Source organism: Carassius carassius, chromosome 43, assembly GCF_963082965.1.
Source record: "Carassius carassius chromosome 43, fCarCar2.1, whole genome shotgun sequence".
Taxonomy (NCBI): Eukaryota; Metazoa; Chordata; class Actinopteri; order Cypriniformes; family Cyprinidae; genus Carassius; species Carassius carassius.
This window is the reverse complement of record NC_081797.1, coordinates 16,341,932-16,366,714: the sequence shown is the minus strand read 5'-3', so window position 1 is coordinate 16,366,714 and position 24,783 is coordinate 16,341,932. Positions and strand designations below refer to the sequence as shown.

General features: G+C 34.9%; 2 protein-coding genes across 3 annotated transcripts in view; both read right to left on the bottom strand.

Annotated features, from left to right (window-relative positions):
- LOC132124573 (centrosomal protein of 152 kDa-like) overlaps positions 1–12,922 on the bottom strand; it is a 28,602-nt gene extending 15,680 nt beyond the window's left edge. For both annotated transcript variants that reach the window (XM_059535643.1, XM_059535644.1), the window contains exons 1-4: positions 12,656–12,922; positions 12,289–12,384; positions 232–320; positions 85–145 (exon numbers count right to left, since the gene is read on the bottom strand). In XM_059535643.1, the coding sequence (XP_059391626.1) occupies positions 85–145; positions 232–320; positions 12,289–12,375 (237 nt within the window). In that variant the 5' untranslated portion in view covers positions 12,376–12,384; positions 12,656–12,922. The remainder of the gene's footprint in view (positions 1–84; positions 146–231; positions 321–12,288; positions 12,385–12,655) is intronic.
- A 1,209-nt stretch (positions 12,923–14,131) lies between these two features.
- On the bottom strand, positions 14,132–24,505 carry LOC132124898 (COP9 signalosome complex subunit 2-like). Its single transcript, XM_059536048.1, has 13 exons — positions 24,359–24,505; positions 23,831–23,944; positions 23,675–23,752; positions 21,723–21,848; positions 20,541–20,630; positions 20,263–20,340; positions 20,000–20,174; positions 16,269–16,447; positions 15,903–15,955; positions 15,701–15,798; positions 15,506–15,588; positions 14,383–14,441; positions 14,132–14,300 (listed from the first exon to the last, which is right to left on the bottom strand). The coding sequence occupies exons 1-13, from the start codon at positions 24,410–24,412 to the stop codon at positions 14,156–14,158; spliced, it is 1,332 nt and encodes a 443-aa protein (XP_059392031.1). The 5' UTR covers positions 24,413–24,505; the 3' UTR covers positions 14,132–14,155.
- Between the last annotated feature and the right edge of the window lie 278 nt (positions 24,506–24,783).

The following is a 24,783-nucleotide window of genomic DNA, read 5'->3' as shown; positions in this document are numbered from 1 at the left end:
AAATGCACCAAATCTTAGACCACTTGCATCCTTTCAATAAACCTCAGGTTGATTTTGTAGCATCTTAAACTAATAAAAACTGACTTGCTCATGGGAAGAAGGTCTTGGATGCTCCCATTGTGGGACATCCCAGGCATGCTGCGGTCTGAAAGACAAACACATTTGTGTATGTTTTATTAAATAGGTATTTCAGGTAAGTGTTGCATAAGGGTGTTTTGATGTGTTTTGTACCTGTTGTTGTCTTCTGGGCGGCTGCAGGTGGAGTTGTCAGCGCTGTCATCTAGCATATCATCAGGGAGATCAGTCAGGAGCTTGTGGAGCTAAAAACAAACAAACAAACCCCATTTAAAGCAATACAAATTTTGAACAGTCATGCATGACCGTAGCCACCCCACCCATGAGCGGTCTTCTCCCCTGCCACACCGTTATGGCACAGATTAGAGGCATTCCTCACAGATCCACTTGGATCTGAAAACCTGAGGTCCAACGGGAGATATAAGTATAATATTACTATATGAGAAGCCCTGGGTTTCGGATGATTTAAAATAAATTTGCTATTACAGAATGGACCGCAGAAGACAAATATGAATAATTCTATGAAAATATTATTGTAATATTATCTTCTCTGTCAATGCATGTTTCTTTGATACTGGTTCATTCAGCCGAAACAATGAGAGGTGGGATTCGCTCATAAATCAATTAACATTAGCGTATATGTAAATCTCCATTCAGAGACACAAAGAGATGTTTGTGGTGACAATTAATTGGTAGCCAAATATGTATAATACAAAAAACAACAACAACTTTCAGTCCGTTTTTTCAAAGTATAATTTTATTTCATTAAATTAATTAATTAATTTTTGGGACAACAGGCATTGCACTCTGCAAATATTGCTCTTTATTTTAACCAGTGATTTTCTATAAATAAATAATAATAAAAAACAGCAAGCAAATTAATATCACTAGAAACAAATAACTTATAGAACAGGAAGTAAATATTATATAAACACAGTCGAGAAACTATGTGCAATTTTTTGTTTATGTTTTAGAAAGTGCTAAAAACACTTATTTTAATTAAATGCAGATAATTCCAAAAATGAAGCAAACATGTTTTATAGAGTTTTCATATTAGTGTTAGAGTGAATGACATTTTACTCTTGATATCAACTCTCACCAACACAGAGAATTATTTTTATGCTATTGCCTATTAAAACCTACACTACTTTGTCAAAAAAAGAAAAAAAAAGAAGGTATGATCACTCTTAGGTTGTGCTGCCTAAATTCACTTGAGCATCATCACGGTGTGTGGTATGAAAACTGGATCTCATTTTAAGATGATAAAAATGTCCCTATAATGGAGGAGAAATCTCTATTGTAGAAAAGTGTTCTATAAAGTTGAAATCTTTCACATTATTTAGTTCGATTCATTAAAGATAGCAAAGTTCATCTAAAATCCACAAGTAAGACAAAGAAAAAAAAGAGAACTTTATAATGGAAAATATCCATATGTTCTAATACAGTGTGCATATATACATATATATACATGCACACATACATACACACATATATATATATATATATATATATAAATCAGTCAAACACTAATCCACAAGCTCCTCCGATAAGTAGGCAGTCAGTAAGTGTCTAACAGACCATCTTTTGGGGAATGTCATCTTTCTTAGAAGTTTCTCAATACAATAATATAATACTGAGTTAATGGGAAACTATGAGAAACAAAACAAGCACATTCAAGCAACGATTCACTGCAAGTCCCATAGCAACCATTTACAAAAACACACCCGCCCAGTTACAGACATACTGAACTCTCACACAAACACCAACACATGGCCCTGAGGCATCTTAAAGGAGCCCTAACTTCATGATAAAACACAGCTGATGTCTCTGACTCTCCGTATCAGAGGACAGACAGTCAAACTCACTCACCCTCCATAACTCCCGCCGGATGACCCGCACATCCTGATATGTTCCCTCGGACAGAAAACGTTCCCGCATTTACACTCTCACGACTGCTGCTGCACGAGCTCTGCGACTCAAGGACATACTGAAGCACTTTTGTGTGCAATGCTGGAGTTCAGCCGCGTGACTCATATGAATAACTCCAGAAAAGACAGCAGAAAACGAGGAACTAAGCCGTCCTCATTTGTCCAGACTGAGGCCGGCCCATTGTGGGGGTCAGAATATACGTTTCAGTTAACTGGAGCAGAAACATTCCTCTGATGGAAAAAAGACAGCCTGTGAATATGACGGTGTGTGTGTGTGTGCATCATCATCATTCACCTCATACTATTATTTTCTGATTCTAATCTAAAATGACAAGTGCAATTGCCTAAAATTTATCCTTCCATTCAGAGCAAACATCTGTGAAGCATCAGTAAAGAGCTGTGAGTATGTAGAGCAGTGGAAACACAGGCTTTATGACACAGCAAACACACCTGACTGCATTAAACGTGCACCAATGACAGCAAACGCTCATTCATGCAGACGGTAGAGAGCTGTAAGGTGAGTGAGAAGGGAACGCACGTTTCTGATTGGAGAAGATCTGCCATTTAAAAACAAACACTGTTACTGCTTGTGACTGGAAACAGGAATCTTTAACTACTGATAATGACCACGAGAAAGCAAATATGGACCTAGTAAACTGAGTAAGGTAGTGACAAAACCACAAGAAAAAGATTCAGTCAAACTCTTGGTTCATACAGCAGTTCTTAATGGTTATACGGGCATGTTAAGCATTAACTGCATGCCATATTAGAGAACAGCACTGACAGAGCAACTTTATTAGTCCCAATATTAAAGCCACACAGAACTACTGACATGTTTAGTACCAGATATACACATTTAAAACATGAACTGGATGAAACTTGATGAACCTGCTTTAACAAGACACAGACAAAAACTATTTACTTAAAATAACCTGAATGTCTGTTAATGTATCCATATATATAGCTATATATATATATATATATATATATATATATATATATATAGCTATATATATATAGCTATATATATATAGCTATATATATATATATATATATATATATATATAGCTATATATAGCTATATATATATATATATATATAGCTATATATATATATATATATAGCTATATATATATATAGCTATATATATATATAGCTATATATATATAGCTATATATATATATAGCTATATATATATATATATATATATATATATATAGCTATATATATATATATATATATATATATAGCTATATATATATATATATATATAGCTATATATATATATATATATATATAGCTATATATATATATATATATATATATATATATATATATAGCTATATATAGCTATATATATATAGCTATATATATATATAGCTATATATATATATATAGCTATATATATATATATATAGCTATATATATATATATAGCTATATATATATATATATATATATATATAGCTATATATATATATATATATATATATAGCTATATGTGTATTCTACCAAAAAATCCATCGATTAATCGAGTAATTGGATAAAATGTGTACGTGTTGTCACATAAAAAAAAATCATCGCGAAAGAACCTGACGTGAGATTTAAAATAAATTAAAAGAGGCTTCGAGGCAGAGGAATTGCCTTGATCATTTTTTGTAATTGAGTTACTCGAGGAATCGTTTCAGCCCTAGAATATATTAGGGCTTGCATAGACTAGTCGAGTAGTCGAATGATTGACTACTTTAACCACTAGTCTGCGCTGTCGGAAACAATCGAATAGTCGAACATGCATTAACCATAATGCGTACAAAGAGTTTGCAAGTACAACATGAATTTTAGGATGACAAAATTGCGTGCAGCTATTACTTTCTATGACCTTATCTAAAATTTAAATATGTAATGTAATAATTAGGGGTGTGCCTGAAGCTGAATTCCTTATTCGGAATGGCACGGATAATGGCTTCAAAAATGAATAACAGACAAATAAATTCAGAATAATTCTGCCTGAATACTCGGCTGAAGCTGGCACAGTCCAGAGTTTGCTAGATAACAGGTGAGCCAGGGAATCAGCGCAAATCAAACACAGCATTGCTGTTGCCTCTCCGTGAAGAAAATCAGAAATCAGAGCTTTGCAAGAGTTATATCACCTATAATAATACATCATACACGTTCTATTATTTGTATATGTTTAAAAGGCAACGATTTACACCTTAGGCTACGACATGATACGAATGAATGGAATAAGCACAGCGCGCTCACCAATCAAACAGCTGCGCTGCGCGTCAGTCTCTCAAAAACCAAACCAGTTCTAGTAGGCTAATAATCAGCTTCGATACGGATACATTTTCTACTTGTCCTACATGTTTGCATCTTTACCTTTTGCTGGTTTCCGCGGCACACGCACATTTGTTTAGTGAAGTTCACTAAACATTAGGACTTGCTTAAAGTGTTCTGCGTAATGAAAATGTGCGCATTGAATTGATTCAGTCGTGTTCAAATGATCACTAAACATTTGTCATGACATCTCTCTGCTTGCATGATAAATGTTATTTTAGAAATTAATAATTATTTTAGTTTATCACGACATACTTGTTCAGTGATAACTATGGAAAAAAAAGATAGCCATAACGGTCTTATCAACGTTGTATCCGAATGCAGATACGAAAAATTTTGTGATTGTTACAGACACAAATACAGATACAAATACTGGCTGTTACATGAAAATGTAAATATGTAATGTCATAATTAAAGTTTTGACAATTTACATATGTAATTGTTGCATACGGCTATGAATTAATAAGCATTTATTGATAAAAAACAACAACTACTTAATGTTTTTTAATTTACAATAGCATGAACCACAAGAAGTACAGTAACTTGAGTATTTTTTATATAAAAAATCTACTAGTAGAAATCAATAGCCGTGCAACCCCTAATTTTATTTATTTATTTATATTTATATATATATATATATATATATATATATATATATATATATATATATATATATATATATATATATATATATATATATATATATATTTTTTTTTTTTTTTTATTTATTTATATATATATATATATATATATATATATATAAATAAAGAATGATGGGACTTGTTTTTTTGGAGGGACTAAACGGGACAATTAACAATTGCTAATTGCTGTAATGATTTCATGTGAGTGACAGGTTATTTTTTCTAACCCTCACAAACGTCATAAGAAAAGAGATATTGTTGCAAAGGTAAGGGGACATTATTTATTTATTCATTTATTTAATATATATATATATATATATATAATTATTATTATTAAAGATTACAAGGGCTTGTGTTTTATTTTGTTTTTCATTTAATGTTATGTATGGATTAATATATATTAATATTTTATTTAAATCATGTATAATAAATACTGCACCAATTCATAAACAAAAACTAACTGTCAGTTTTGATTTCATGGTGTACTGATGACATCATTCTGTTCAGGGGAAAATATAAATGTTTGTCCAATCTCTGTCTAGTATGAGACTGTCTCTACTCAAAATTTTTAATTTATACAAATTATTATATATTATATTTTTATTATCAATGTTGAAAACAGTTGCTGCTTAATATTTTTGTGAAAACTGTGGTGCATTTGTGGTGAGTTAGACTGTGTGGTCAGTTAATTCATGCTACCAAAAAGGTGATTAAAGCTGACTTAAAACTGTGCATGCATTTAATATATTTTATTATTCAGTTTTTGAAAAATGGTTTCAAAACTGTCCTGGAGCAGCCCAGCACGGTCTCACTCATCTAACACACACTGGATTTAACTTGTCAGATCGTGTTTATTTTAGCACTTCCATCAGTGAATATGCAGCCTGCAAAACACTAAAATAAATATAAATGAATACAGTTAAACAAGAAAGTAGCCTGAATAAAGTTAAATACACCCTGTCTACTGTACGCGAGCGGTGTAGTGTGACAAAATATTATAGAACTCATAATAAGTGAAGCTACACTTGCGGCACGACACGACATAACAAATCCCCGACAGTAAACTGCCTCGTCCAATTTATGAGGTACAGAGACGGAGTTCAAATGTCCTGTGTAGACACTACAGATTCAACCTGTTGTGACACGGCGGTGTGACACTGTTCGGCGATTTGGTATTCCAACAAGGTCCATTGCCCAACACAAAATTATCTAATAATCTGCTGAATGCATAAACTGTATTTTCCTGCATTCAAATGTGCCAAACTAAAGTATGTTGTTGAGGTAATTCGTGAATTACCATAGAAATACAAAACTTTGTATCATGCTCATTACAGAGTGTGTGACATCATGTGCACTACTGCCTGAGGCAGTAGACAACCGCGGTGGCAACCGTCACAGCCCTATCTGTGTGTATAAATATTATACAATTAATTATTATATTAGTTTTAAATTGTATTATACACAATTTAAAAAATGCCAACCACAAGAAACGTCTAGTTTAAAAAATAACATGGATGGTAACTTTTTTCCAAACATTTTTTCTCTACAATTTCAATTACATTTAGCCTTTTTCCTATTCCATTAAACAGTCATGTGCTGAAATAAATAAATAACTACTGTACTACAGACAGATAAACTGATTGTTTTTTTTTTGTCCAAGTACATTTATATTATATTGCGATTTCAATCTTTCCTTTCTCTTTGGAGTGTTACAAGCTCTTGATGAATGAAGAAGATCTGTAAAGTTGCAAAGATTAAAGTCTCAAATCCAAAGAGATATTTTTTTTAATCAAAATTAAGACTCTGCCACGCCCCCCTGAAACACCTCATTCAAACACACCCCACACGTCTACTTCACAATGTGTAAATATTTGCGTAATGCCAGCCAGATGTTCATGCAAAGAAAGAAGGCATGGTTTCAGTAACCACAGTTAAGGTCATTGCACACTGAGTCCGAAATTTTCGCATGCGTTTTTTTGTATTCTTGATCCAAAAAATGTGTCACGCACAGAGACCTTGCACACTAAGTCCGATGCGTATTAATCAATGTGTTACAAAAAAAATGCAAAACAATACAAAATGTCATCTTCAAATAGTGAGGATGATTTTTTGTTCTTCTTAAGAAGAGAAAAAGAAAGAGGAAATATTGGGTCCATCCACTCCTGCGATCACGTAGAGAGGAAGGAGAGTTCCACCGACTTATCAAGGAGCTGCGGGATTATCCAGACCGATTCAAAGTTTACTTCAGAATGTCAGAGGCTACTGTGATACTGGAGCCACATATTAAAGAGAAGACCACCAATTTCTGTGCATCAATTGATCCCTGAACAGAGACTGGCAGTAACCGCACGCACACACACACACAGTTTACAGGGACTTAGTGTGATATAATTATAGCGGTGATATAATAATATTAGTAGTATTTTTGATATAATAATATTTGAATATATAATTCAGGGAACTACACTAATCTTTTCCACTGGTGGCACTTGCGCTACTAACTTTTTCAGTTACTGGCGCAAAACATAATTTGGTCGCACAATTTTTTTATAGTAAGCCGCTCTGGATAATAAAGAAACTCTATTGCATACAAATGTGCTTTTTTATTTTACTTGCCATCTTTTAAACCACATGCCTTCTTGTGTTATTTCTTACAGTACACAAAATGCATTGCTCCGTCTTGGTACCTTAACCCAGGGCCGCAGCGGGGGTTAGAGGGGCCCTGGTGCAGGTTGTACAGTGGGCCCTGTTTGAAATGGTTTAATATTTACTGTATGTTCGTTCTATTTATTTATTTGTGCTATTTACACAATGTTTCCTTTTTTTTCAAGTTTGTAGGTGTCCAGAAACGAATTTAACTGTAAAATAAAATACACAGTCAAACCAAAATGTGTTCAGATACCTGCAACATTTCTCACATTATCACAGTTTATTTGCTATAGTTTAGAAATTGGTAATAAAATATGACAAGAACTAAGAGTTAAACTGAGTCAGAACAAATTCATCTTGATAATGTCAGATAACTTTGATAGAAAAATATGTAATGGAATCAACCAAAACTTCAGACAACTGTCAGTATGACAATATTTACACAACTATCCATACTTTGTTGAACAATAACCAAGCAAGCAATGCTTAATTTGGTTCAGTCTGTGGTGTGAAAAGGTTGCATTAGCATTTAAAGAAAGAAACACTTTTGCAAAACATGGTCAGGTCCCTATTTTGATATATATATATTTTTATCAATTTCACTGGTAGTCTACAGTATGAAAAAATTTTGGGTATAATATTTCACAGTTCGCTGTATTTTGCTATACTCACTTACATAAATGAACTAGTGTCCTTCACTCACCAGTAAAACAATATAATCAATTCTATCTGATTTTTAGTTTGACTGTGGATAAATTCTTGTTAAAACTACAAAGAAATTCAGTCAAGAGCAGTAAATGATTTACTTTCATTTACATACATTAAAGACACTGACAGCAGCACTAGTAAATTAGGCGCGGTCACTTTAAGAGACAATGCATCCATTATAAGAATACACATCTGATATCTTTCCAACTCTTTACTTTCACTTAAGACATAACCACAGACTTTTCGAACACACTTTCCAAGACAGGTATTTTGACATATTTAGTATTTATTTGTCGGTACAAAGCAAGAAGACTTTGAGACGCGTCTCTGCGTGAGCCTGAACACCAGAACACCGCGGTGCTGAATTAATCTCTTTCGCATCCTTTTCTGTTTGTTTAAACTGCGATTTGTATTTGTTCGTTCAGGTGCAGGAGGATGCGAACGTCCTAAATGAGAGCTCGGTTCAGTGTTGCTGTTCGTGAGAAGCGGCTCTCTCGTGCGCACTGAACAGAGCGCGCGAGTAACCAGCTGCTCAGTTCAGCTTTCCCGCATCGCGGGGCTGAAGCAAACTTGATGTGTTGAATGCTCAGAGCACCTTATAAAACGTATTTTTAAAATACACGTTTCTGTTTTAATAAATGCTCATAGTAAATTATAGCATATTGCCTAAAACATAAAGGTAGGTACAAAAATAATCAGTGATACATTTGCGACCTCATAAAAATTAGGGTCGCAATGTCATTTCAAAAGGTCGCATATGTGTAGTTCCCTGTAATTGTAGGTATCCAAGCACTGGCGATTCATTCACCACCAATGCCAGCAGTATTACGGTGGCTCGGATTTGTCAAAACGTCTCTCAAAATGCGTTTTTATACAGTCTATGGTTTTTACGGATGCAAAAAAACGCAGAAAATCGAACCGGTTCCGATTTTTTGACGGACGAAGGTTTCGGAGGCAGTGTGCAAGCGTGATTGACATAACGTGAGGTAGAATTTATTTTTTGACGTGCAAAAATTTTGCATGCGAGTTTCGGACTCAGTGTGCAAAGGCCTTCAGTGTTGAAGAAAAAGCACTTTATTTGTCCTTCCGAAAGTAGATGTATTTAGGAATCTTTAAGATTACTTACAACTAGACTTGTGCCGTTATTCGGTAATGCGATATATTGCGGTGATTAATATGCACGATATTGTTATCGTGGGCACTTCTAAATACCTTGAATAAATATACATTACAAATTATTTAGAATTTGGAATGCATTTTAAGAATATTATTCCCATCAGCTGCTTAAAATGCACAACATCGCTGTATGCTGCTTGAAAGAGCGCATGCGCTCTGATGTAAACAAGCACGCATGAGAAGCACATGGAGGAACACGTGAGAGACGCGCTGAATGAAAGCATTCACTCTCTGACAGCAGATGGCGCTAAATGCAGCCCTTACCCTGTAAACATAAAAATAATCTTAAATAACCATTCAGATTTGTGTTTTCCCTATGGTGTTTATTACAGAGCCAACTACTGAAATATTTAGACTTAATAGGCTATTTATCTTCAAACATTCACTTTTTTTTTTTCATCTGGACTACAAATGCCCTAGATATTGTTTGAAAGTGTTTTGATATTTTATTGTTCATTTACACTTTACATTATGGCTTCATTGGTAAAAGGCAGGGTAGGTAATAAATGTATAAACAACTTTCTTCCAAATTTGTTTAAACTTTCTATATATATCAATGCATAATTAAAATGTAAGTACTCTGATAAAAAGAGTATAAAAATCGAGTGACTCTAGACCGTTTAATCTGTATTAAACACAGCTCATTATTTCCATTTCGGAACGAAACATAGGATTGGCTTAGGTGACTGTCACTCTCTCGCAACCATGGCAACCACCCTTTTGCCACACATGACCTGCCCACTTGCGCGCGCGCACGTTTGATTTGAGGAATTCAAGAGGCACGGATCATAAGAATACCAAAACAATGGCAGAGAAACAGCAAGCAAAATTTACAGTACCGGCCTATGCAGTTAGTGAAGGCAAATCAGGCAAAATAAGGAAGACAGTAACAGTAAAAGAAAAGGCAATGAACAAAAAGTCTTTGGATAAACAAAGAAATAAAACGCGAGTTAATATCGGCGTGGCTTTCCAGCGATGGCGAGAACTGAGGGAACTCAAGGGGCTGAAAAGTGACTCCTTGATGGCTTTATTTCTGCTGGACAGGTAAATCTTTCTTTTTGTATTTTGATCATACATATTTTTTTGTTTATTTTTTCATGAAGCATGTGTCATTAGCACACGTAGCTGCGTAATATAGCTAACATAACATTACTTAGCGAGCCGTAGTAGAGACGATAAATAATCTATAGGAGCCCAGAAGGGAGGGGGTGGAGTGAATGGAAATAATGAGCTGTCTTTAAAACAGTCGTGAGAGGTCTACAGACACTCAATTTTTATAATTTTTTTTCAGAGTACTTACATTTTAATTATCTATTGATATATAAATAAAGTTTAAACAAATTTGGAAAAAAAGTTTTTTATACATTTTTTTACCTACCCTGCCTTTAACAAAATGCCAATGAAAAAATTATTCTGAACATTCATTAATCTTAGGTATTCGCATATTTAATAACACATTGTTAAAATTGAAATTTGCAACAGTGTTATTAAATGAGCTAACATGAACTAAGACTTGTATTTTTTAACAAAGATTAATAACATCTATAGCAAATGTAGCTATTGCTCATTGTTTAGCTGTGGATTTATTGAATGAGCACTATGCGATGTCCGAACTGATTACACTATATTTTATGTATTGCACTATATTTTATGTAAAATCTTAAATTCATTTTAAGTCAATTTTTAAATAATTTTCATTTTCAAGTTCTTAAATAGCTTGTTTTATTTTTGTGATTCTTTTTCTTTATGACTTTTTTTTTACTTTCTTTTTGAATTACCATTGTGTATGAAATGTGCTAGAAATAAACTTACCTTGCCTTGAATGTTAATGCATTAACTAAGGTTAACTAATGAGGTCTTATTGTAAAGTGATACCTATTGGTTTTTATAGTTCTTTTACACTTTAATGTGTAAACTTTTATATATTTTTCTGTATTGCTTTTTTTAAATGTTTGTTTATTTTTGTTATAAGAAAAAAAATTATTTAACCTGTTATAATGTATTATGACCACTTTTTTAAAACAAAATTTCAATACCGTGATAATACTGTATACCGTGATAAAAGCACGTGACTCTGTTCCTCTTTCTGGCTTGAACTGATGGTAAAACTAAGGACATTATTGATTGTCTTTACATTTATTTTGAAAGATGAAGCTCATGATTATGGAAAGGGTCTTTATATTTCCGATGAGTGCTTGCGGTGTTCGGCCAATCACAATGCACTGGGTCAGTTGGCCAATCAGAGCAGACTGCGCTTGTCAGAAGGAGGGACTTTGTAGAAAACTGTGTGTTTGAAAGAGACGGGGCATAGAGGACCTACAATAATGTACAGTATTTGAAAAATAATGGGTTTTCTGAACATTAAAGCATGTCAACATATTCTGTTACACCAAATAATGGTCTTTTAAAAAAAGCATAATTTGACCACTTTAATAAAAAAAAAAAATAAAAAAATAACACTAGCTTTTCTAATCTTTTTAAATTCTATCTATTTGTTTTCTTTTTATTTATTATATACAATCAACAAAACCAAAAAAATAATAATATCAAGGCCTCGAACACTAGCTTGCTCTATTATTTTTCTATTCTATCGGTTTTCTTTTTATTCTTTATTCATGCTTCCTTCTTCATTTGTAAGCCGCTTTGGATAAAAGTGTCTGCTAAATGACTAAATGTAAATATTACATAGTCATTTGCAGTCATGCAGCAGATGACAGCTGTCAGTCTAGTGTGTGTGTGTGTGTGTGTCTCAGTGTTCAGTAACTGGACAGATACCTCTTGTTCTCTGGCGTAGTCTTCCTGATCATACTCCTCTTCCTCCTGCTGGTTCTGTAGAGCTGCACTGTCGAAATCAATGGACATCCTGCCGATCTGAGAGGAGAAGTGACACACTGAGACAGGAATTGACCAGCAATCACATCCACTTACACTTCATTTAACCAGTCTTACTGATAAAACACAGAACCACTCGTTAACACATATCTTCTGGTTCGCATCAGCAAACACGGTTGTTAATCCCAGATATAGATACATGTTGTTACTAAGCAACCGGTAACACATTATTCACATCCGTTAACTTGCTCATTTAGCACTAGATTACAAGCTTCAGTTCACAAACAAGGTTTAAACGATCTCAGCTTACCTTTAAAGCTTTTATAAAGTCGTCACAGTCCTACAGTAACACAATAATCCCGAACGAAGTGAGTTTGTGTGTCTCGGTGCCACACAAACTCATACCGCGACAATACTGACATAAAATGCATTGAGTACGAGTAATAAACTTTCAGCAAATGTTTGCTCGTCCGTCACAGATGTTAAAAGTCGTTTAATGCGGACTAAAGTCGATATCGCAGCAAAGTTATTGATAAAAGTGTTTGTCTATTGAATCATGGCGCCCTAAACAGCGGCAAAAGCCCTGGCTGCTGATTGGCTGTAGGGAGAGATGACGTCATGTGAACGTTACAGCCTATCATGTGTCAACTAAAAAATAAATGTATTTTCTAAGTCATTGAACTGTACCTAATAAAATGATTAGTAATATATATATATATATATATATATATATATATATATATATATATATATATATATATAAACGATTTATATTGCCTACGTATTTTTTACAATTAGTATTATGTAAAAATATATATATGTTTACACTAGGTCTTTATATTATTGATATGACTATTATTAATATTAACGGGTTTGGTTATTTGGTTAGGACATTTAGCCGTAGTGCATGTAGGAAAATTATAATTTTTCATTACCTTTTTTTGCCTGTATTGTTTGCACTTTCAGTTATTAGTTTAATTCTGAGAAATAATGTCTGTATAAGAAAGCGGTCCAATTTTGTGTTCTTGAGCACTGTAACAATCAAAAAATTCATTATCACAAATAAAATTATAAAACGTAAGACACATTTTTCTCTGAATCAAATGCATTTTTTTAATTTTTGCAATTTAAATATTTAACAAATTATGGTAGCTATAATGGATATATCTATATCTAATTTTATTCCTAAAATCAACCCCCCCCACCCAAAAAAAATAAAAATCATACACCATTACAGAGACTTTTGCCACTAAAGCAAGTTTATTTTTGTAGTTGAAAAGTGAAACAGAACAGCTCAGACAGCATAATGCTTTCAACAGATCTGTAATATTTGGTGAGAGGACTTTTAATACGCATGTGCTGCAGTGCAACTGCATAAAACTCCTCAGCTGAAGTCTATGCAGACAAAGTAAAACATGCTGACTCTGACAAGAGACAGTTCAACAAATAAATGATTCAGTTTCAACACAGCATGTCCTCACGCTTTCCATTAAAGACAAACATATGCCTCTTAGATGTCTGCCAAGTGCCAACATGTGCTATTAAAGAAACATTTTTTAGATGATGCAAACATGTTCATATTAGAGACCTATAACAAATCAGTACAGCAGACATCCTCTGTGGGAACCTCTGCTCTGTTAAGGACATTTAAAACTGACTTAAGTGACTGTAAAAATACAAACTAGCTGAATTATGCTCCTCCTCCTGTGATCGGGAGAGTAAAGGCCTTGAAAGTAGTTAATGTCACTGACAGCCGAGTCGACCAGCTGTCCGATGGGTCCATTTGTTTTGCAGGATCGTCAGTGTCAAATCAAGCCAGTTTGCTAACAATGGCCTGGTTGAGAGTGTTCAGCTGATTGGTCCATTTGTCCAGGGCGGTGTATCGAGCTCCACCTCGTTTCTGGTGATCGAGCTCCAACAGCTGATTGACTTGATCAATTCTACCGTTGATTGTGCTGAAAGAAAGACATACATCAGATAAAACTTTTTTTTTTAAATTTATCTTTTTTACTATATTAAAAAAAGTATTATACTTACTTGTCTAAAATACACTGCACAAGCAAGCTTTCCACATCTGCAACATCAATATTCAATTCCTAAATAAAAAAACAGGGAACATTATATTAAAATTGCATATAATATAATATAATATAATATAATATAATATAATTAGTGCTGGGCAATGATTAAAATGTTTAATCGTGATTAATCGCATGATTGTCTGCGATTAATCGCAATATTATGCACAAAACTAATAATGCATTTAAAAGTAGTGTTTTGTGTGCTTTTTTTCCATTTAAAAGTAGTCCTACTGCTATAGGAACAATAGTACAATAACATTCAGTTTGCAAACACTTAAATAAGGTGCTTTTTACAGCAGTGTTCCTTTTACATAGTAGCAGTTAAAATATTTCTTGTAAATCTTAACTTATAATATGAATGTAATTAAATTAAATATTAAACAAGCTATTTGTCACTGCCAGGACATTAACATTTTTATAGAAAGTATTTAATAGTTTGTTATAGAAAAACAAGTTCTGCTCAGAGTCCAGAGCCTCGATCATAATTATAACAGGCACCGTGCTATTAGAGACCTGCAGGATCATGGGACCCATCTCAGCAGAGTGCTGCGCGGGACAACACTTGATGGGTGGGTAGAGATTCGTGTGTGCGGGATGCGAGAGAATATTAGGGTGTGCTCAGACTATACAAATCTTAAACATGCCTGAGCGCGTTTGAATCCCCAAAGCCTGGTTCGTTTGACTAGTGTGATCGCTCCGTTTAGCAGTCCCTGGCTCGGTTGGAAGAGGTGGGCAAGAGCGCGGTTCAGTTATATATATATATATATATATATATATATAGAGTGCTAACCGCGTCAGAGTGCAGATCTTCTGATACATGCTGCATGATTGCGTGAAAATTTCTGAGCAGCAAAAGCGATAGATCTGTAAAGCAATATATTGTGAGAGGGACGTGTGATGCTTAGTCTAAATAATATCATTCATCTGTATGTGTATTCAGAGCCAGCGAGCAATGGACTTTCATAATAATAAAAAAAACTGTGTTAACACGTGATAAAATAATTATCGGCGTTAATCAATTAATACATTAACGTGATAACGTGTTAACTTTCCCAGCCCTAAATATAATATAGGTTTACCTTTGAAATAAATGGTATGTGTATCCTAGTGTAAGGCTTAATCAATTTGATGAGCACTTGTGTTCTTATGTTCCGTAGCAATTCTGAAAGCAAAAGCAAGGAGCAAAATTAATATGTACTTTTTGAATCCACACTTGTTGCATGAGATGTATGAAATAACTGTGAATGTTAAAAGCCAAAGCCACCCAAACTGACCCTCAATATGTTCTCTGATGAAGGGGTCGTCCATTATGTTGCTGTGATTCGTCTTTAGGATTTTCTCAAATTCTGTGATGTCATTGTTCTGGTAGGCACTAGGAGCAAGTTATAGGTAATTAATACCATAAAATAAAATAAATAAAAATAAACAGAAGAGGATCAGATAAATGGAGAAATGAAATGTAATGTGCACACTCACCTTACCAGGTTTGTCATCGCTAGAATTTCTGGATCATTTTTGTAAGGTTTTGCCTAGTCACAGAGTCATAAAGAATGAATCAGTAGTTATATCATACACCACAGTGTTTTTATTATCTATGATCAGGCCTAGATGAGATCTGCAGCTTTGTGCTTTTACCTCTGATTCTGGGGGAAAATAAGTTGCTATTTAAGTTTAAATCATGTACGTCATGCAAAACTAAGAGTACAACATAACTATTGATCAATATAAGCAACCTTAAAAGGAACATTCAACAATGAAGAACGTGTAGAACTTTGTAAACTAATGATGGGACGGTAAACTAATGAGATCCCACATGGGCCTGTGCTGACTGCCACCTTATACCTCTTGAGAATCAAATGGATTGATTCCAGACTTCATCAGCATGTTGGCCAAGACCAGGTACTTCAGGCAAGTGGTTCGCCTGGGGCTTCCAGACTCGTCATAGTTTTTGAAAGCTTCGAAAAAGTCTGTATGTGCCTTCTCGAACTCTCCCTCCCTCAGGTGCATTTTACCGCCACACTCTAAAGAGAAACAGTCACATGTCAAACTAAATTAGTGCACTTTCCAGTTCAAAATCCAAACCAAACTTTCCAATCAACCCAAACTTAACACTGATTTCCACACATTTTCACAACTAACTTAACGCAAACTTTGTAATTGTACACCAAATACAAAACAAAACATAGCCATTACAAACTTTTCACTTATACACACACACACACAAAAAAATTAAACAAATTTCTACATCTTCGCAACTAATAACTTTGTATTTGTACACAAAGCAAAAACAAACAAAAACATCAAAAATAAAACAAAATTTCCAATTATACACAAACAAAAACTAAATGAAAAAACAAATACTAAACCAGCTCAAACTAAACACTAATTTCCATTTTTTCATCTTCACAACTACAGGTGCTGGTCATATACAACCCGAATTCCGGAAAAGTTGGGACGTTTTTTAAATTTTAATAAAATGAAAACTAAAGGAATTTCAAATCACATGAGCCAATATTTTATTCACAATAGAACATAGATAACGTAGCAAATGTTTAAACTGAGAAATTTTACACTTTTATCCACTTAATTAGCTCATTTAAAATTTAATGCCTGCTACAGGTCTCAAAAAAGTTGGCACGGGGGCAACAAATGGCTAAAAAAGCAAGCAGTTTTGAAAAGATTCAGCTGGGAGAACATCTAGTGATTAATTAAGTTAATTGATATCAGGTCTGTAACATGATTAGCTGTAAAAGCTTTGTCTTAGAGAAGCAGCCGTGCCATCAGCAGATGCCAACTAAAGCTCTATCATGCAAAAAGGAAGCCATATGTGAACATGGTCCAGAAGCGCCGTCGTGTCCTGTGGGCCAAGGCTCATTTAAAATGGACTATTTCAAAGTGGAATAGTGTTTTATGGTCAGACGAGTCCCAATTTGAAATCCTTGTTGGAAATCACGGACGCCGTGTCCTCCGGGCTAAAGAGGAGGGAGACCTTCCAGCATGTTATCAGCGTTCAGTTCAAAAGCCAGCATCTCTGATGGTATGGGGGTGCATAAGTGCATACGGTATGGGCAGCTTGCATGTTTTGGAAGGCTCTGTGAATGCTGAAAGGTATATAAAGGTTTTAGAGCAACATATGCTTCCCTCCAAACAACGTCTATTTCAGGGAAGGCCTTGTTTATTTCAGCAGGACAATGCAAAACCACATACTGCAGCTATAACAACAGCATGGCTTCGTCGTAGAAGAGTCCGGGTGCTAGCCTGCCTGCAGTCCAGATCTTTCACCTATAGAGAACATTTGGCGCATCATTAAACGAAAAATACGTCAAAGACGACCACGAACTCTTCAGCAGCTGGAAATCTATATAAGGCAAGAATGGGACCAAATTCCAACAGCAAAACTCCAGCAACTCATAGCCTCAATGCCCAGACGTCTTCAAACTGTTTTGAAAAGAAAAGGAGATGCTACACCATGGTAAACATGCCCCGTCCCAACTATTTTGAGACCTGTAGCAGAAATCAAGATTGAAATGAGCTCATTTTGTGCATAAAATTGTAAACTTTCTCAGTTTAAACATTTGCTATGTTATCTATGTTCTATTGTGAATAAAATATTGTCTCATGTGATTTGAAAGTCTTTTAGTTTTCATTTTATTAAAATTTAAAAAACGTCCCAACTTTTCCGGAATTCGGGTTGTAATTAGAATACAATCAAAAAGTGATTTGTGAAATAGTGATTTATTTCACTAATTCCATTCAAATAGTGAAACTTGTATATTATATTCAATTATTACACACACTGATACATTTCAAATGTTTATTTCTTTTAATTTTGATGATTATAACAGACAACTAAGGAAAATCCCAAATTCAGTATCTCAGAAAATTTGAATATAACTTAAGACCAATTTTGGCCAACTAAAAAGTATGAACATAAAAAGTATGAGCATGTACAGCACTCAATACTTAGTTGAGGCTCCTTTTGCCTGAATTACCGCAGCAATGCGGCGTGGCATGGAGTCGATCGGTCTGTGGCACTGCTCAGGTGTTATATGAGCCCAGGTTGCTCTGATAGTGGCCTTCAGCTCTTCTGCACTCTTGGGTCTGACATATCGCATCTTCCTCTTCACAATACCCCACAGATTTTCTATGGGATTAAGGTCAGGTGAGTTTGCTAGCCAATTAAGAACAGGGATACCATGGTCCTTAAACCAGGTACTGGAAACTTTGGCACTGTGTGCAGGTGCCAAGTCCTGTTGGAAAAAGAAATCTGCATCTCCATAAAGTTGGTCAGGAGCAGGAAGCATGAAGTGCTGTAAAACTTCCTGGTGTATGGCTGCATTGACCTTGGACCTCAGAAAACACAGTGACCCAACACCAGCAGATGACATGGCACCCCAAACCATCACTGACTGTGGAAACTTTACACTGGACCTTAAGCAACGTGGATTGTGTGCCTCTCCTCTCTTCCTCCAGACTCTGGGACCCTGATTTCCAAAGGAAATGCAAAATTTACTTTCATCAGAGAACATAACTTTAGACCACTCAGCAGCAGTCCTTTTTGTCTTTAGATGTGTCTGACGCTGTCTGTTGTTCAAGAGTGGCTTGACACAAAGAATGCGACAGCTGAAACCCATGTCTTGCATACGTCTGTGCGTAGTGGTTCTTGAAGCACTGACTCCAGCTGCAGTCCACTCTTTGTGAATCTCCCCCACATTTTTGAATGGGTCTTGTTTCACAATCCTCTCCAGGGTGCGGTTATCCCTATTGCTTGTACACTTTTTTTCTACCACATCTTTTCCTTCCTTTCTCCTCTCTATTAATGTGGTTGGACACAGAGCTCTGTGAACAGCCAGCCTCTTTTGCAATGACCTTTTGTGTCTTGCCCTCCTTGTGCAAGGTGTCAATGGTCGTCTTTTGGACAACTATTAAGTCAGCAGTCTTCCCCATGATTGTGTAGCCTACAGAACTAGACTGAGAGACCATTTAAAGGCTTTGCAGGTGTTTTGAGTTAATTAGCTGATTAGAGTGGGGCACCAGGTGTCTTTAATATTGAACCTTTTCACAATATTCTAATTTTCTGAGATACTGAATTTGGGATTTTCCTTAGTTGTCTGTTATAATCATCAAAATTAAAATAAATAAACATTTGCAATATATCAATCTGTGTAATGAATGAATATAATATACAAGTTTTACTTTTTGAATGGAATTAGTGAAATAAATCAACTTTTTGATGATATTCTAATTATATGACCAGCACCTCTATAAGCAAAATCCACAACTATAAACAGAACAAAAAAACAACTTTCCCATTACACACAAAAGAAAAAATAAACCAAAACCCAAGCTAAATACTTATTTCCACGCCTTCACAAAATTTGCAATGGTACACCAAACCAAAAAAAATCCATGCTAAAATTAAACACTAAATAAATAGTGAAACACAAACAATAGTAAAAAAAAATAAAAATAAAAATAAAAAACCAAATCAAACAAAACTAAAAACTAATTTCCATGTCTTCGTTTTCATAAATACATCTCTACATTAAACCAGACTAAAGTGTGTCCATTACCTCTGATGACCCCCATGATGAGCGGATGTGGGATGGCTGATTTAATGTGTAATGACTGCTCATACAGGGCTTTGAGTTTCTTGTTGTTTTTCTGTGCCGTATACATCTGAATCTCCAAAGCATAGATCTCCAACAGCTGAGTGCCCTTCTTCAAGTCGTCCTCTCCGTCATCCGTCTAATTAAGAGCATCAATCCATTTCAAAGTGACGGAGGATGTCTCAAGCAAGTTTTCTTATTTACACAACACTGATTCTTTACTCTACCTGACATGACTGATGCAACTGCCTGAGAATCTTCTGGAGCTTTGCAAACTCTTCTCTTTCCAGGTACAACTTTCCCAGCTACATGAACCAGAGAAACAGAAGTGAGCAATATTCTCGCATTATCTGAGTCTTTCTGAAGTTTGCACCAGCAATAATGTAAACGGCATTACCAGAATTATCATATGTATTAGGAACAATAATATGCTTAATACTAAGTGCGCAGTAGCATCTGCTCAGTCAAATAATCGAAATACAGAATGCACTGCTGTTGCACAAACCTTGGTGTTCGTTTTAAACCAAAGTCTGTCGTTTTTGGCATCTTTTAATGCTTCCAGTGTGGTCTCATAAAACTCTTGTAGCAAGTCCATCTAGAAACATGAAAAGAGAAATTGTATTTAATATTTAACAGCCTTTAACCTGTTATACTTCATGTTGAGGATAAATATAAAGCCTACTGATAAAGGACACCGTCAACAGTATTGGCGGCAAAATAGACTATGTTTGACAGGTGCAATATGCCAGTGTGTCACCGGCCTAAGGTTTTCAAAAGGCATCACGCGAGTGTGAACATCACTACAACTAGGAAAAAAATGATTGTAATTCAAACGCAGCTCCCGTTTTATGTTTATATTTTTAAATTATAAATTATATTTTTCATTATATTTTATTATATGATATTGGTTTGAGACAGAGTATTTTATTTAGTGGAGAACTTTGCAGCAGTATTTTATTTCTTATTCTTTTTTTATTTTATATATATTTTATTAAAAAGTATAAAAAAAAAAAAAGTGTTAACAAATTGTTAAAAAAAATCTATAGTAATAAACAACCTGCAGTTTAATGTTTGCATTTCTTACCATTACTGTACCGAAAATGAACCGAACCGTGACTTTAAAACCGAGGTACGTACCGAACCGTGATTTTTGCATACAGTTACACCCCTAGTCACTCACATTTTTGAACATAGACTTGAAAGTGCATGATCCAAAGCAAAATTTTATAATTCATGACTGAAAACATTTTGTAACATGATTTTGATGTACCATTTTCATGGTAATGCAATGTTTGCATTTAAAATGGGTTTCAAAAGATGAATTTTAAAGATTTTATGTTTTCAAGTGATATATAATTTCTGATGATTTCTAAAGTGTGATAGAGAAAAAGACAACTAAGACTTTTTTGACAAAGGTCAGAACTCTTGCCATAAATTAATCTATTACTTTTCCTACATAATTTTTAACAAAAAAGATTGATAAAATATATATTTAGGATTCTTAGACCTTTCTAACGATATATAGTTTGTCATGATAAGATTAGGATTTAATTGTAATATAGTGAAGTTAACGTAGGGGGCCCACCGAGGGGACGGGTGACAGTTAACAGGTTTTAATGGTTAATATGACTTAACATCACAAATATATTACTGAATTCAGAAAGAAGTTTAAAATGCACTTAAATACCTGTTTGGAGGTTGAGATATAATCTAGAATAGAGTTGATGGATTTCTCCGAGTAGTTTCTGGTGACAGCACTCCTGATGTACGTCAAAAGCTGTTTGTACCGGTTCATCATTTCTGGAAAATTTGTCTGTAAAAACACACACACAAAAATCTGATTTTATATTGCATTACTAACATAATAATACAATTTATTATTATTAATATATGTATCACTGTTTAGAAATGTTAGATAACACATGAAAATCAAAAAATGCAAAACAAAAAAACACACATATACACACACATACATATATATATATATATATATACAGTACAGATCAAGTTTGGACACACCTTCTCATTCAAAGAGTTTTCTTTATTTTCATGACTATGAAAATTGTAGAGTCACACTGAAGGCATCAAGGGCTATTTGACCAAGAAGGAGAGTGATGGGGTGCTGCGCCAGATGACCTGGCCTCCACAGTCACCGGACCTGAACCCAATCGAGATGGTTTAGGGGTGAGCTGGACCGCAGACAGAAGGCAAAAGGGCCAACAAGTGCTAAGCATCTCTCGAGGAACTCCTTCAAGACTGTTGGAAGACCATTTCAGGTGACTACCTCTTGAAGCTCATCAAGAGAATGCCAAGAGTGTGCAAAGCAGTAATCAAAGCAAAAGGTGGCTACTTTGTGGAACCTAGAATATGACACATTTTCAGTTGTTTCACACTTTTTTGTTATGTATATAATTCCATATATAATTCCACGTGTTAATTCATAGTTTTGATGCCTTCAGTGTGAATCTACAATTTTCATAGTCATGAAAATAAAGAAAACTCTTTGAATGAGAAGGTGTGTCCAAACTTTTGGTCTGTACTGTATATATATATATATGTATGTATATATATATATATATATATATATATATATATTTATACACACACACACACACAGTGGCATGTAAAAGTTAGGGCACACCTTGCAGAATCTATGAAAATGTTAATAATTTTAATAAAATAAGAGAGATCATACTAAATGCATGTTATTTTTTATTTAGTACTGTCCTGAGTAAGATACTGTACATAAAAGATGTTAACATTTAGTCCACAACACAAAAAACAGTTAAACTGAGCAGCGTTCTTCAGAAAAATCTTTAAGGTCGTGCAGATTCTTCAGTTTTTCAGCATCTTTGCATATTTGAACCCTTTCCAGCAGTGACAGTGTGATTTTGAGATACATCTTTTCACACTGAGGACAACTGAGGCACTCAAACACAACTATTAAAAAAAGATTCAAACATTCACTGATGCTCCAGAAGGAAACACCATGCATTAAGAGCTGGGGGTGAAAACTTTTGGAATTTGAAGATCAAGGTAAATTGTACTTAATTTGTGTTCCGGGAAACATACAGGTATCTTCGGTTGCTTACGAAGGGCAGAACTAAATGGAAAAAAATTATATTTCAACAAAATAAATTAGGACATCGTGTTCAAAAGTTTTCACCCCCCTAACTCTTAATCCATATTGTTTCCTTCTGGAGCATCAGTAAATGTTTGAACCTTTTTTAATAATTATGTTGGAGTGCCTCAGTTCTCAGTTTAACTGTTCAGAACAAACAAGGGACTCATGCACAACCATCAGAAAACAGAAAGACAGTCGTGGATCATCAGGTAACGGTACACAGTATTAAGAACCAAGGGTTCCCAAACTTTTGAATGGGGTTATTTTAATAATTTCAGCAATTTTTTTTGTGTTGTGGACTAAATGTAACCATCTTTTATGTACAATCTTACTCAGGACAGTACTAAATAAAAAATAACATGCATTTAGTATGATCTCTCTTATTCTTTGAAAATTATTCACATTTTCACAGATTCTGCAAGGGGTGCCCAAACTCTCACATGCCACCGTATGTATATATATGTGTGTGTGTGTGTATTATTTAATAAATAATTTAAGCTACTATTGTTACGCACAAGCTTGAAGTTGATCTTAATCATCTGTTTCAGTGCTTTGAAGCCCCATTCTCCCTTCTCTCCCTCCAGCTCCAGCACCTGCAGAACAGAAAACAGTGATTACACCCTTCACAGAATCACACACAGATCCTGACTCAGACAGATCTTCTGTCTGACCTTCTGGAAGCTGCTCAGGGCTGCTTTAGGATCATCTTCCTTCAGGGCCTTGGAGTTGTAGTACTGGTTCTCCAGATCAACATTGGGCTCAGAGTTGCTGTCCTCTGAATACTCCTGAAGTCAAAGCACGGTAGGAGTAAATGAACAAGACACTGCACACACAGTGAAACGCCTCGAAAGATACGGTGTATTGTATATATTGTGTGGGTGAATGCATAACAATAATTATAACCTGATTATTTATAACTGTAAAACTGTACATATGTAATCTATTTCTCAGTAAATTATATATATATATGAGCTAGCAAAGTCAGGTTCGTAAATACATCACATTTCTTAAATAACCTCAAATAAAACTACTTAAGTCTAATTTCTTGGGTTCATCTTTGCAGCATTAGCAAACTAGCCACCTGCTAAACAACCCAAAGGCGAAACTAAGCGCCTATAAACACGCCTTTTCATGTTAACATGTCGGCTTCGGGTTCAATCAAATGCATTTAGAGTTGCGTTTGTTTTAAACAGTCTTACCAAGTCATAATCCTCCTCATCATCGCACATGAAATCATCTTCCATGTCAGACATTTTGACCGGAGAGAGAGACTCTTACCCACAATGCACTGCGGAAAAGCGTTTTGACATCACGCTGCGCGCGCAGTTCCGAATCATGCCGAGTGATTCCGAATCCAGTGAATGGCTTTGAGGGATTCGTGTCAGACTCTTCCGTGTTGTTATAGAATCACGAATCCGGTTGTCACAGTCAGCTGACAGTCAGCACTTGTGCAGTGTCAGTATACTCGTGCAATAGTGTATTTACTGCTAAACAAAGCTTAAAATCCGCACAATGGCCACAGTTCCTCCGAAAATCAAGGTGTTGTTCAGTGGGAATGAAAGGGGAGTCGCGAAGGTTCGGAAAACTTCGGAAAGCTGTTCGGAAAACCACGAATGCGTGTGAA